The sequence below is a fragment of the Ammodytes marinus genome (genome assembly GCF_949987685.1).
Source record: "Ammodytes marinus genome assembly, chromosome: 7".
Classification (NCBI taxonomy): domain Eukaryota; kingdom Metazoa; phylum Chordata; class Actinopteri; order Uranoscopiformes; family Ammodytidae; genus Ammodytes; species Ammodytes marinus.
The window spans coordinates 21,890,317-21,905,463 of record NC_137211.1 but is presented as its reverse complement, the minus strand read 5'-3'; the positions used below and the strand labels follow the sequence as shown (position 1 = coordinate 21,905,463).

General features: G+C 40.4%; 2 protein-coding genes across 3 annotated transcripts; one reads left to right on the top strand and one right to left on the bottom strand.

Annotated features, from left to right (window-relative positions):
• Positions 1 to 252: 252 nt before the first annotated feature.
• Positions 253 to 5,838, bottom strand: il17rb (interleukin 17 receptor B). 2 transcript variants are annotated; one of them, XM_080031866.1, is made up of 10 exons: positions 5,700 to 5,838; positions 5,574 to 5,598; positions 4,650 to 4,763; positions 3,629 to 3,747; positions 3,331 to 3,475; positions 3,022 to 3,054; positions 2,891 to 2,908; positions 2,686 to 2,790; positions 1,935 to 2,209; positions 253 to 1,323 (listed from the first exon to the last, which is right to left on the bottom strand). In XM_080031866.1, exons 1-10 carry the CDS (start codon positions 5,766 to 5,768, stop codon positions 889 to 891), a joined length of 1,338 nt encoding a protein of 445 aa, XP_079887992.1. In that variant the 5' UTR covers positions 5,769 to 5,838; the 3' UTR covers positions 253 to 888. The 2 variants fall into 2 exon arrangements, with proteins under 2 accessions (XP_079887992.1, XP_079887993.1); XM_080031867.1 differs by lacking the exon at positions 2,891 to 2,908.
• A 317-nt stretch (positions 5,839 to 6,155) lies between these two features.
• On the top strand, positions 6,156 to 14,913 carry chdh (choline dehydrogenase). Its single transcript, XM_080031272.1, has 10 exons — positions 6,156 to 6,214; positions 7,853 to 8,318; positions 8,920 to 9,150; positions 9,345 to 9,511; positions 9,647 to 9,798; positions 10,533 to 10,662; positions 10,895 to 11,029; positions 11,585 to 11,727; positions 12,963 to 13,065; positions 13,413 to 14,913. Exons 2-10 carry the CDS (start codon positions 7,882 to 7,884, stop codon positions 13,829 to 13,831), a joined length of 1,917 nt encoding a protein of 638 aa, XP_079887398.1. The 5' UTR covers positions 6,156 to 6,214; positions 7,853 to 7,881; the 3' UTR covers positions 13,832 to 14,913.
• The last annotated feature ends 234 nt before the right edge of the window (positions 14,914 to 15,147 follow it).

The following is a 15,147-nucleotide window of genomic DNA, read 5'->3' as shown; positions in this document are numbered from 1 at the left end:
ACAAGAAGAAATCCTACGAGCTGTCGAGATAGAAAGATTCCTTTCTTGTCAGTGCACAAAGTACAGTAAATATAAGTAGCAAAAAAAGGGGATTATAAGTATAAAAAGAGATTGTAGTGACATTTCTTCTAGCTTTGTTGGTTCCAATAAACATCACTGGTGACTGACTGCAGACTAGATTCTAACAAGATTTAGTCCAAAAAAATATAATGTCCAGAGGTATTGTTGAGTTGGCAAAAAAGTATTGGTTTTATTTTGTACAAAAATCAAAGAAAACTAACAAACAAAAGAGCAGGATGTGGACGAAGACATTCTTCTTCTTCTTTCTTTCTTTCTTTCTTTCTTGTAGAAAACTTTTTGCTGGTCTAATCAGCCACACCTGGCATCTGCCCATCTGGCTTATATAAGCCTACCTATAGGCACTCAAGACCTGTAGAGGTCGCCAAAAAACAAATATTGCACACAAGTATGAATAAACAGAATATGGCTCCTACAGAGATAATAAACATAAAGTAGAAAATAAAATCCATATTTTAAAGCAAACAGTTAATTACTAAATGATGTTGATGATGACAGGTCAAACACTATCAGAACATGTTCGAGGCAGGTTTCCACAACTTTGGAAAACAAAAATTATATTGAATTGATATTATGTTCCTACCACTTATTAAATACTAGCAGCCAGAGACACAAATCCACCTTGCCATGTCCACACCAGTGTTTTTGTAACAAACATTATCACAGGTCTATGGTCAGGTATAACCTATAAACGCCAACATAAATAAATGCATTTTAGAAAACATTAGGCATAAGAGTATGCACAATTAAAAACTCTACAACTATTCTGACCCATCCTTTTTATCCACCAGTGTGAAAATGTACAGAGGTTCAGATTGAGGTGACCACAGATTTCAATGGTTCCACCTCTTTAGAAATGCTTGAGTGATGTCCCCCTAGCTTTTCAACAGCTTCCCTCAACTTCACTGTGCTCATTTCGCTGACGCTCAGCGCTGGTCTGAAGATCATATCGGACATCTTCTTGTTGCCCTGCCTCTGGGTATGAAGGCTGCTGCACAGCTTGTTCAAGTCCTTCATCAAACTAAACGCCTTGCAGGCCCTCAGCTCCGGTGCCCGGTTACAAGGCCTTGTGGTGTCCCGCTGCTCGCCCAGCTGCACCACCCAGAACTTAGCCAGGTCGCTGGCGTTCTTTGCGTTGCTCGCCACCATGTTGAGAATCAGAGGGTAGAGGTCGTGAGCGGCAGCTGGGATAGAGGGTTCAGGGAAGCTGTGGTGAGAGGGAGAGTGGCTGGGCTTGGAAGAGGGCTGAGCAAAGAGAAGAGGAGAGGTTTGATTTATGTGACATTTTTGAGAAGGAGGACAATAAATCACAACTACGAAAATGTCAAGGGAATTGCAGACACATACTGTAGGCCTATTAAACATGCTGTTGTTGTGCCAAGTGTCCCGAGGATAAGACAATAAGGTCCTTATTTTAAAGCTATATTGCAAAGCTTCAGTTTCTCCATGAGAAATTTCTGAGGAAGTACAACCCTGCCTGAGCATCTACATGAGGTAAGCCTTCGATGATACTTCGATTATACATGCTGCTGGACATCCAGGTTTTCTATAAGCAGTAAAATCAACAACTGAGACATTTTGTCGGCGCTTCTTTGGATTTTTGTAAAACACTGTCATACTGAGAAATACAGCGAGAGTCTTGTGGAGCTGATAGGCTATAATCAACGCTCTGTCAACTCGTTTGGTGATGGCTCAAATGTAACCGACTTTACATTTATATGAAAAAAGTTTGCTTTCTAAGATCCAGGTGATGAGGGGACTTCATACTACCAAAATTACGATTGAAATTTGGTCCTCACTAAAAATCAGACTGCAAGAAAAAATGATAACTACCAAATACAAATTACAATATTTACCTGTGGACAGACGACGAGCACTCGGTGTGCAGCCTTGGCCTGTTCTGCCAGCCAGCGCATTGGCCCCAGCTCTGCTATCTTGCCCTGCTGCCACACATCTACAGCCACACTGCAGCCACCGTGCCACTGCAGGAACTCTGCCAGGGCCACCACAGCCCTCTGGAAGGAGGAATTCTCAGCCGGGTACACCAACAGGACAGGGATGGGAACCACGGTAGACATAGGCAACCTTTTGAAGCCCAATGATGTGGCAAACTTGGCTCCTACCCTTTTATCTGGGGAGCAAGAAAACATTGAGACGGAGAGGCTAGTTGTTTTCAGCACCAGGCAGTATTGTCCAAATGTTTGATATAATCTAGAGTGGACGAGGAGAGTTTGTAATGTAAGCCCAATGAGTTTAATACGTTTAAGCACTTCTTTCATCCAACCTTCAAATCCGGGAGGGGAAGCATATTTCAAGTACTGTAAAAAAAGTTAAGCTGGTGGAGTAGTTTAAACTAAGGTTATTTGCAATGTGACAGAAAGGTTGCTGTGCATAGGTTCGGAAGCATTTTTACAAGGTTCAAATATTTTGGTCAAATAGCCATTTCACTGGGATCAGCCAAGTCATGTGTAAAAGATTGCCATTGCACATTTTAATTCAAAGTGTGTGAATTAGGTTGAGCATCTAGTCACGTGAATCATCTTCACTTAAGGGAGCATAGGCCCTCCTGGTCCCTCTAAATGTTTGCTTAAAAAGTGTTGTATTTACAGATTATGTAGCAGGAAGTCAGGATCATCAAAATGGCCAGTCCTCCAAAAATGGCCGCCACTATGCTGGAGTTTACAATACCAGAGGCACCTCCTTGAGTCGGGGCTGCACAGACAAACCCATACACACACAATTCATATTCACATGGTTATTTAAAGATTAAACCTAGTCAGTGTCTGAAATGACAGGGACTGTGGAGTCTTACCTGCAGTAAAGGTATCAGCTGCATGGAAATATATATAACATATTTCTTAATAAAGATAGACTGATTAACATCTCTGTCATAAAGAATTGTGCATTATTTACACACATGCAGAGGCAAATGAGATCGCTCACCTGGAGGAACCTGACTAGTGGTTGGTATAACTCCTGATAAGAAAACAGAAAAGAGGGGTGTAAACATTTTAATACTTTTTACATCATGCTGCATGAATGAATGCAACTAAGATTACAAAAAAAACTTATATCTCTAACAAAATACCATGTACCACGTTTGATAATAAGTCTTGGTGCCATTTAAACAACTGAGTTTGAGTGGAATGTTAGGGAGACAATTACTAAATACTTGGAAAAAGTTAATTCCTTTGTTTTCTGACACTTTGTTGCTGAGTATCAAAAATGTGGAGATTTAGAAAAAGGACTTACGTGGTTTTGAGGGCGTTTTTTGGCAAGGTATGGTGATGCTGGTGCTCTTGTAAGCGAGGCCACTCCCCAATGGAGGCAAAGGGTTATTAGCAGCTTGGATGTGGTAGGGTCCACAGCCGACGCTTACCAAATAATAAAACCATACCTAGAAGTAAAGTAATATGCATTCATTTATTCTACTGGATTCAATCCTGATATACCCATACATACGGTAAGTCTGTCATTTTGTAGTCATGCTGTGCAGACCAGCACTGATTAAACAACATCAATTCTAGTCACAATTCCATGTGTATGATACCTGCGTAGTGTTAGTTTGCGCCGCGTCAGTTTGGTTTGCAAAAGGTGGGTTGTATTCACAGTAGTACACTCCTTCCCCCTGAATGTGTATCCGGGTGCCTTTCAGAGATGGATTACTGACTGCAGAGAGACAGAAAGTGTCAGGGTTTATAACGTCCAAAATATATGTTAGCCTTTAGAAACAGGCATCCTGCATGACTAATCTACAGTTTATTCACATTTTATTCAGATATTTTTAACAACTTATTTAGCAATTACCGTATTAACATGTTAATTATTCATATACACAAAATGCGACAAAATTACTAGAATGTTTGTCGCTATCATTTTATTTGGTTTCAAATTAAACATTTAATTAACAACTTAAATGTTTATTTATGTGATGGGTTTTTCTAAAGTATTTAGTACATATAATCCTGTAAGATTGTTTAAGCTTTCTAATGCCATCTTTGGTATCAGCCTAAGAAATCTGAATTTGATCTGTTATGTTGCTCTTATTGCTTTATTTCTCATTTGTTTGCTATAATCTTGTATTTTTAATTAAGGAACACTTTGAACATTTTTGATTATTTTCTGTAATAGATTATTTCATTATGCCCAGCCATGGGTATTTTTACTTTCATTACAGTATATACAATCTATGATGTTATTATTCCTGAGTTTTATTTGTTGAATGTGTACCAGCAAACATATTTAAATTCAAATGTGTTTACCTTGTGCCTGGTGTAGTGCCACCTCAAACTAAAGTCCTGCTTTTCAAGTCAATAAAATGTGTTCCTAGTGTCTGATGAATCTCTTCTGTTATTGTAAGTCAAACAACTGTATCTTTTTTGATTGTACTCAGAAATAATCAGTACGCTTCATTTGTTGTATTCAAAATATGGTCCAACAATCCATTCTGAATATGCCACACCATTTGTGTTTGGTAAACTGTATCAGAAGAACTGTAAAAGTTCAACAACATCAAGTGGCTTTATGAGTTTCCATGTGGAATTAAATGCATTACAAAACTTGTCTCCTACCATCAACCTTGATTGCCCAGCTTATGTTCAGAAATTCATCTCGTTCCAATGACACCTGCTCCACTTTCAAGGCCGCCAGGAAAGATGGGGACTCATTAGAAGTGGGAGAAAGACCTGGAGCACACACATTGATAATGTGTACATGTGTTATGTGGAACATTATACTCACATTCTCAAGAATATTCAGGTCTGGAGGTGGAACTAGTAAAACCATGTGACTATTGTATTACATCTCTATGTGAATACACTGATGCTGTTTCCTTCGGGCCCGCCTGCAATATAAAACTGTTGATGGAACTTTAATTCATTTAAACTTCTTTCTATATGAATCAGTCTTTACAGACATTTCCACTTTCAGCCTAGCTGAAATAGCAACAGGTGATGAGCCAAATTCTGCCTCACCACCGAGAATTGCCTGAACCTTAATGATTACATGTGATGCATCTCTACACTCTAACCTTATATTCTGGAGATCGAACCCAAATGGTCTGACCAGTACATATTCTGTGTAGTTTTGGCTTAAAAATAATCCACAAAGAAAAATTGGAATCATTGAAACCTTATACATTTCAGACCAACCTTATCGAAGAAATGCTACAATACCGAGTCCAATTAGACATTGATGACTCTTAAAGTTCAAAAACGATCAACTTCAGATGATTTATCACAAGTGTGATTTGACAAAGAAGATTAAATAGCACCTTGAGATAAAAAAAAAATCATTACAATGTCGGGTATTTTTCACTATCTGATCTACATGCAATATTTCACCCCCCAAAAAACTCTTTTCATGTAGCCTATGTCCTTTTATAAACAATTCTGCATGTGTATAATCATTCATGGTCTAAATTCTATGTAATACCAAATGTAATTCAAAAGGGAAAACACATTTAAGGGAAACGAATATTAAACATCAAAACATACCATTATCTTCTTCGCACTCCACTTTCTGCAAATAAATCCCAAAAAAATATCACTTCAATGGTCTGTTAATAACATTCATTTAAAGTGAAACAATGAATGGCTCACCTACTAAAATCAATAACTTACAATTGCATGTGATGCCACCTGGGCCACGACGCAGGAGAAAAAAATAAGTTCCACTTCGAACATCATCATGAGAGTATTCGGACTCAATGGGATATAGGCTACCTGTATAAATAAAGGTAAAAAAAAAAAAAAAAAAAAAAAAAAACAGCTGGCTGGTCTAAGCAAAACAGACACAAAGAAATATGTGGATGTTTAAAATCCACAGCATCTCCCTACCTGCGGTGCACTTCTGAAATAACTCTTGGTTCTAGTGAATCCTGCTTTTGTGTCCCGTCCCGTTATCTTTTAAATAGATGCCAGTAAACCCCGCCCACTGTTTCTCAGCAGCAACAGCAGCAGCCTGCAGGGGTAGTCCGTCACTAGTCCGGGTGTCTACTTTCATTGCAAAAGAAAAAAACGGTAAGGTCTGCTTTCCTCTGCTGCTAAACTGTAGACTGTCTGTCTCTGTCTGTGTTGTCATAACACCACCTTCACCAACGTTCTTCTGTTTTTTGCAGAGCTTCAGACACAACTGGGTAATAAAATAGTATTGAGCAAACGTTACGTAGCGTCGCTCAAGTCCCGAAAGAACTGTCTCGCGCTGTCAACACGAACCACCGGTCCCGCGAATAGTGTAAATAAATACAGTTAAAGCATCCTTCGAAGGCGTTTGAAATCGAGCAGAAATTGCCCTAGAAATGTTGCTAGGTCCTGTTTAACTGAAACTGCAAGCTAGCGATATGAGAAACTGCATGGCCTCGTCTACAGTAAAACCACGCTAACCTGAAGAAATATACGTTTAAAACGCTACAGTAACACTTTATCCTACTCTTTCCCACTTATGGCGTTTTCGTGTTTCTGTTATTAATAGGTAGCCTATTTACAGACTTTTTAGTCAGTTTGTTTGCAGAGTTCAGCTTTGACAGCTGCTGGTGAGTGCCTGGTTTATTGACACTGCTGACCTAGTTATATTTCTGCCCTGTCCTGAAATGACTAGACAGCGGTTCTCTTCAGGAGTAAACGAGCATATAGCCAACATGTTGTAATACTAGGCCACATAGACGTCTCCCAACGTACTTTCCCAATTGATAGTGTTTTGGGGTTTGTTTGTTTTTGTACTGCAGGTGCACCAGAGTAGCCTTAGAAAATATAGGTATTGGGAACATTATGTGAAGTTAGTAAATGGGTAGGCCTATAACAAATTGAACATAAATCTGGCATTTGTTGAATTAGAGGTGTTGACGTGTTCTCCGTCCCAGCCTGTGTGGGTTTCCTATCCCAGTCCACATGGTTGTCCATCCAGCTTTTTGCAACTTTTACTGTATGCACAGTGGATATAATAGCCTACACAGACACAGTCTTTTGTGTGCTTCCTCTGCACCCATTGATCACATTTCCTTTAAAGTTTACAAGTCATGATATTGGGGTTTTAGCCTATGGAAGTCCATTTCTGCCCCTGTGTCATTATGATGAGAAACTATATAAAACAAGGGCTTAGTATCTCTTGGTTTCATTTCTCAAAGTAATGTGAAAATGTATCAAAACGTATCTCAACTTATGAAACACTGTAAGTTACCACTATCTGATGCATTGACATCAAGTATGCCATATGGCTCTTCTGTAGCATAACACATGGATGGATGATATCATCACCAGTATAATTCATTTTCTGACCGATCTGCTCACACATAGGCTACTGTGTCTGTATGGGCTTGTTACTCTGGCTAGATAGACAGACGAGGCCAGAACATGAGTCTCCTCCATTGTCTTAGTTACCAGGGTAACCAGTCCCGGCCCATCTAGTATATGATTGGTTGTTTGCAATGAGCAACAGTGTCTCAACAGCAGTCAGTGAACCATGCCAAATGACAGGGCCCCCAGGTCAGGCATTTGTAGTTGTTTATTTAACTGCTAGTAATTTTAAGAGTTTGATTTAAAAACAGAGGAAGGTGTGGATCAAGTAATAAATAGTCAAATGCAGCCTAAAGTATGCCTCTGTGTACAGCAATTTGCATAGGCCTACATAACAGCACAGTACACACACAATTAGTACAACTTTTGGAGACCTCATTTAATACAATCAGATACTAATACAATTTCCAGCATGTCCTATTTCAGTGGGTTCTTATGATGTGGGTTGTTGTTGTTGTTGTTGTTGTTGTTGTGATTTACAGTGAATGAAGAAAACCCTCTCAGAAGCAGGATGTTGTCTTTGGCCGCGCTAGGCCGAACTGGAGCCCGACGACTTGTGACAACAACTGGAGGGAGATTTAAGAAGGATGGCAGGTGCCTGTTTACCTGTTTGCCAGAATGTCAAGTCATTCCGAGGGCCAGAAACACGGGCCAGTCCTTCTTTGGGTCCTACTCCTCCTCCCTCATCCCTTACAGATGCTTTAGTGCCTCTGCTGCTCATTGGGACGCGTCATCGCCTACAGCCAATCAGAGAACACCCTCTTACAGTTATGTGGTTGTTGGGGCGGGCTCAGCGGGCTGCGTCCTTGCCAACCGCCTCAGTGAGGACACCCAGGAGTCTGTGCTGCTGCTGGAGGCTGGGCCTAAGGACATGTTGCTAGGCAGCCCACGACTGTCATGGAAGATCCACATGCCAGCTGCACTCACCTACAACCTCTGTGATGACAAGTACAGTAGTTATATACATTATTACAAAGCAGATGTGTTTATATTATTTAACGTATTGTCTGTCATTCATCACTTCAAACTACACTAATTGTGTTCTACAAATTACTGACGTGATCATGTTAACAAGTGAATCATCCATGTATCACAATTGTGTAATGTATATTTAGCATTTTGATATCAGCCACAATATAGTAACATATTAAAGGTGGAGTTAGCGATTCTGGAAAACACTTGTTGTCAAAATCACTTTTTGTCAAAATCAGTGCACGATCTGCCATACTCCATACTCTGTAAACATTTAAACCGGTATGTAAACAAAGGTAATGTTAACAAAGGGGGCCCACTGTAGCTAGCACCATATCCGTTTACGGAGCCTAGGCTGTGTATTAACACTACATTTATTTTTCAGTGCACACACAGTATGGCCAGGTAGTGGATCGTGAGGAGATATTCATTGATTTTGACAACAAATTAATTTAACATCAAGCATTCTCCATAATCGCTGACTCCACCTTTAATTTTTGTTGTCCAGATCGTATAAGAAGATGGATATCTATTCTGTTTTGATGTCATGCTGTATTTCTTTACGTCTGTCCTTCAGGTATAATTGGTACTACAACACTTTACCTCAGGCCCACATGGACAATCGTGTGATGTACTGGCCGAGGGGGCGTGTCTGGGGCGGGTCCTCTACCCTTAACGCCATGGTGTACATCCGTGGACATGCAGAAGACTACAACCGCTGGCAGAGAGAGGGCGCAGAGGGCTGGGACTATGAACACTGTCTGCCTTACTTCAGGAAGGCTCAGTGCCATGAGCTGGGAGAAGACAGGTGCCTTACAAGAAATGTTGCATTTTAAAATGGAATTGACTTCATCTTTTTAACATATACAATTTGTGTTTCTTTGTATATTTACATCATTGATCATTGTATGCCTATTGACAGAGAGAAATGTTGCATTTTGAAATGAAATGGCTCCCAGCTTTGGGACTTAAAACACATGTGTTTTCTTGTGGATACTGTAGGTACCGGGGAGGCAGCGGACCCCTTCATGTGTCTCGAGGGAAGACCAACCATCCCCTTCACAAGGCTTTTATTGAGGCGGGGCAGGAGGCAGGATACCCCTTCACTGATGATATGAATGGACACCAACAGGAGGGCCTGGGCTGGATGGACATGACCATTTATAAAGGTTCAAGGAAAAAAAGGAACTGCTATAACTGTATAGTAACTGTTGAGAACACGTGTACATTCGAGAGTATTTCTACCATCTTTTATAAACCATCCCTTTAACATTGTCCTTATCGCACTGCTCAAATCTGTCCAGGAAAGAGGTGGAGCACAGCCAGTGCCTACTTGAGACCTGTACTGGGTCGAAGCAACCTGAAGACGGAGGTGCGCTGCCTGACCACCAAGATCCTGTTTGATGGCAACCGTGCCGTGGGAGTGGAGTACACACAAAACGGACAGAGGAAAAGGGTAAGCTAGATGTAATTTAAAAGATGGGGGAAAAGGTTTTCAAAATCTATTGCAAAAGGTTAATTATTACCTTTGCTAATTTATTAATAAAATACATTTTGAGTAACACAGAATTGATAAGATCTTTTTTTAATCAATCGTCTAACCCTAATTTATATTTTTCCTTTTCTGTCTTATTGTGTACACAGATTTATTTTTAAACTTATGCTAGCAGCATGGCTCGAGGGATTGCAATGTCGGACTATTGTTCCACAATTTTGGTTCAGAGTCAGACTTGAAACATCTAAACTGTTCTAGGATGGATTGACTATTGACATCTATTTTCCTCCGGGAATGAATCCTTGTAACCTTGACAATACATTGACTTCCTCTAGAACCATTGCGTTGTCGTTTTTAAATATTGAATTTATGAATGGGTTGCCAGATGTTGATATTGCTCAGAGGAAATCCTCTGACTTTTCATCTGGTGCTGCTAGGCTGATAACTTATCCAGCTAAAACGACTAGTCGCGGTTTCAGACTTTTTTGGTTCCTAGTCAGTGTATTCAAATGACTTCCTCTCATTGCACCATGACGTTGACATTTCCATGTTATAATTGTCATAGTGAGCATTTTAGCAGCTGAGGTAGGCATTGTTCTCAAAGCGCAGCGTGCCTAATCATTAGGAGCTAGCATTGCTATAGACTGCTAATCTCGTTCAATAATCACTCATCAGTTTCTGCTGCCTCTCTCCAGGTGTTTGCAGAGAAAAAGGTGATATTGAGTGGAGGAGCCATCAACTCCCCTCAGCTTCTCATGCTGTCCGGGGTGGGAAACGCGGACGACCTGAAACAACACGACATCCCTGTTATTCAGCACTTGCCAGGTATATTTTGCAATTGTCAATGGTTTTGTCTATGTAAGCATTGAAAAGGCTTCGTTTCAACAAACAGAAATTGTATATAAATTGAGGAAGACGCAGGTTTTGTAGTTACAAAATATAAACATATGAACAAATTAAAACACATCATATTACACCTAATAATGAGAGCTCAGAGCTGAGGTGCATTGTATTATAGCTTCTCTTTGTCCTCTTCTATTCACGCTGTTGTTTGCAGGTGTTGGCAGTAACTTGCAGGATCATTTGGAGCTGTACGTCCAGCAGCAGTGCACCCAGCCCATCACCCTGTACAAGGCCCAGAAACCTTTTCACATGGTCAAGATAGGCCTGGAGTGGCTCTCTGTGTTCACTGGTAACCAACATTCTACACATACAAGACGACACACTCCTTATCCCAAATGTTCAATAGAAAAAGAGAATTTCTGGGGGTTTATATCATGGAACAGCAAGCACTTCAAAGTCAAGAATATAATTTAAAAATATTGTTTAAAAAAAATGTAAGTATTATACAATATATGTCAAATATCAGTGAAGTTTGAAGTATAAAATGTCCAAATTCAAAACACTGTTGGTGGCTGCAGGTAGGGCAAGAGAAGAATGCTGGCAGCAAAAAATTGCTAGTTGTGTAATGTTTATAAATTTATATATTTTTTCATTTCTGACAAATGTGCAATTCCTCTTTGAAGCACATGACAGAAAATGAGTCCCATTTGCCGTCAAGGTCTAATCCACTGCACCTTCAAAGGGAATCTGAAGGATTTGTACTGCATTTCATTGGAACGTCTTACTAAGTAATAATATAGTGGTCTAGTATCGATATTGTTACCTGTGTTCTTGAATCAGACGCTGCATTGTTTTGATGACACACTGTCCCACCGTCTCACTTACCATGACGATCGTCCCCTAGGTTACGGAGCAACAGCCCACTTGGAGAGCGGAGGGTTCATCCGCAGTCGACCAAACGTCACCCACCCCGACATCCAGTTTCACTTCCTGCCCTCGCAGGTCATCGACCACGGACGAGTTGCCTCCAAGATAGAGGCGTATCAGGTGTGTGTTTGTTCTATCAACTCATGTACACACTTGCACTCCTGTGAACACTGAAAATACCTCACTAGACTATGTAGAAAAGACTTCCCCCTATGATACAACAAAATGGAAACATGTTGCCAGATCCCCCTGGCATCTGCCCAATGTATCTGTAACACAAGCCATTTACACACTTAACTTTCTATGGGAAACCACCGTTACCTCAGGCATTTGGTGAAACAATAGGGGCATACAAGAAATTTTAGTGAATGTAATTGCCAAAAAACTGACAGCGGTTGTTTTACTATAGCCCCTTTTCATCTGTCATTCAAAAATAATTATACTGAATCTTAGCTCTAGGGCTTAGCAGGAATATGTTTTTGAAGAAGAGTGTATCATTTCTATTTCACATGAAGCTTTCAGAATGTGTGATTCCAGTAACATTGTGTTGCACAGGAACATGAGTTTATTTCCAACTAAGGTATCAACTCATGTACACACTTGCACTCCTGTGTACACTTAAAATACTTTACTAGAATATGTAGAATAGACCTCCTCCTTTTAATATGAAAAAGACACCATGGAACTATACTGTGCCAGACCCCCCGGCGTATTAAATCTCCAGGTCTGCCCCAAGGCCATTCACACACTTAAAATGATATGGAAAACCTCAGGCATTTGATGAAACAATAGGGGCTTCCAAGAAATGTTATACTGAATGTAGTAATTGCCAAAAAACTGACAGTGGTTGTTTTACTTGAACCACCTTTCATCGGCCATTCAGCAATAATGTACTGAGTCTTAGCTCTAGGGCTTTGCGGCAATATGTTTTGGAAGAAAATCTGTGTAGCTCCTGCCACATGGGGTATTTCTCTGGAAAAAAGTTTAAAGTATAGGTTCTTAATATAGTTCTCACTTTTTTTAACCCATGTCTAATGTTGCGCCTCCTTTTTCTCATCCAAACAAATATTGTAGACCCTAATGATGTCTGTGCTCAACTTAACAATATGACGTGTGTTGATGCAAGGAAAATATGAAATTTCTAGCTACCTCGATAGGAACTACAGTGGCAACTATAAAAATAATCTTTTTTTATCATGCAGCAGACAAAATATTTTTGAAGCCAGGTACTTTGAAGTATTTGAGGAGGAAATAACAATGATTAGCTCTGTGACTTGAATAATACCAGTACAGATTACATGTAACTGTGAATATAAAACAGCCCTCAGAACTAAGTCTTTCCGTTTGCGTTGTAGGTCCATGTTGGACCAATGAGAAGCACCAGCATCGGCTGGATGAAGCTGAAGAGTGCAAACCCTCTGGACCATCCCATTATACAGCCCAACTATCTCTCCACCGGTAAGATCCACTCACTTTACTAAGTACCCTATGCAGTAACGGTTTTAAAAACGTGACTCTCTCTTCTAAGACAATATACTTTAGAAAACATCTTTCTCTCCCTGCTCAGATCTGGTTGGACTTTGCTTGAGCCACCAGTTGGAAGCATCATTGTAATTTGACAGATGTGCAGCTACTGTCTCTATTACTACAACTCTGTATATGTGTCAATCAATTAGTGCCAGGTGAATGTCAGCGATGTGGAAGATGAAGCTTGAACTTTGTTTCATTGACATACTGCTAACATAGCAAAATAAATACACTACTTGCATCTTCCTTACTACTTTTTTTCTCCTCTCTCATGTCAGACGTTGACGTGTGGGAGTTCAGGGAAAGTGTCAAACTCTCCAGAGAGATTTTCGCCCAGAAGGCTTTCGATGTGTTCCGTGGTCCAGAAGTTCAGCCCGGCATTGCGGTTCAGTCGGACGCAGACATCGACGCTTTCGTCCGCCGTAAAGCCGACAGCGCGTACCACCCGTCCTGCACCTGTAAGATGGGCTCGCCCTCCGACCCCATGGCGGTGGTGGACTCTGACACGCGAGTCCTGGGCCTGGAGGGGCTGCACGTTGTCGATGCCTCCATCATGCCCAGCGTCGTCAGCGGCAACCTCAACGCGCCCACCATCATGCTGGCAGAGAAGGCCGCTGACATCATCAGAGGTCGCCCTGCTCTCTCCGACCCCGGGGTTCCCGTGTACCAGCCGCCCAGCATCGACATGCAGAGATGAAACGGATATACAGGAGAGTACAGTTCACACACAATCTGCAATCATAATCGGTAACAGCTTATTGTGTGTTTGATATAGTGAGCTGATCGTCATCCTCATTTAAAATGTTATATTAATTATGTGATCATGTTGTCATGTTAACACACCTGATTTGCACACAATGTAGTCTAGTAGTCAATACATTTTATTTATATAAAGCACAGTATTAAAAACTCACAAGTAGCCTCAGAGGGCCTTACTATATTTACAGCATACCCTCTGTCCTTGTTAGATGGATAGTAGATTAACAATAATAACAGTGGTAATGTATGACCTACTCAAGGTCTTTATGGTGTTGAACACAGGTGATTTTTTTTTTACATCTTTTACACAAACTTAAGTTGCCGTCCATTGTGCCTACTCAGTTGGAAACGGTGGCTCTGTCATTTTACTTATGTTTTCAAACATGATTTTGCTCTTTTTTGCGTCTTCATTGCGATTTTAATAATAATGTGAATAATGTGAAACATGTGGGCACCCTTATAATGGTTTCCCCTTCTGCCTTGTTAGTGAACTTTCAATGACTAAAACAACCGTTTGCACAGGTTCACTGAGATGCCTGAACTTTATAGAATGTTCTGAATGTAAATATGTGCCTGACTGACTGGCTGGCACTCCCTGATGGCATGACGTCATTGCTGGGGAAAGATGCTGAGCAATTGCAAAGTCACTGTGAATGTAATGGAAAAGTGTGATTCAACATATGAAACGTCTCCCCGCCTCACCCCCATTGAAACATAGATTAGTCATATAACATTTCAGACTTATATTATCATGAGACAATCGACAGAAAAGTTTCACGTGATAATTCCATTGCGTAATTATACTCTAGTGACACAGTGGCAAAGTTACAAAAACAGCTATAAACTGTGACTCATGTAAAAACAAACTGGTATTAAATCAAGTAAAGCAGATGAGCCCAGTTCTGAGGTAATGAGACCCTAGGATGTCATGTAGAATGCCTACGTCAAAGAGTCTCAGCTTTGTTTTAGTCTCTTCCATCTTGATAACATGCAGATTCATCAGTCTGATACTGGTTTGGTTGGCACGTTGAAGTTCATCTCGTCACCTGCAGAAGCAATAAAAGAGATTAAGCCAATATGAAAACGGATAGGGGGCAAACATCAATGTTGTGTCAGACTCAACTGTAACCCACTTGCAATTATTTTTATGTATGGAAAAAAAATTGTGGTTGGCCTAAAACTATAGTAATTAATTTGAATTTGGTTGTAGACATTGTTTCCAAACCCAGGTTAAAGTGCCTGAAGCGTACTAGA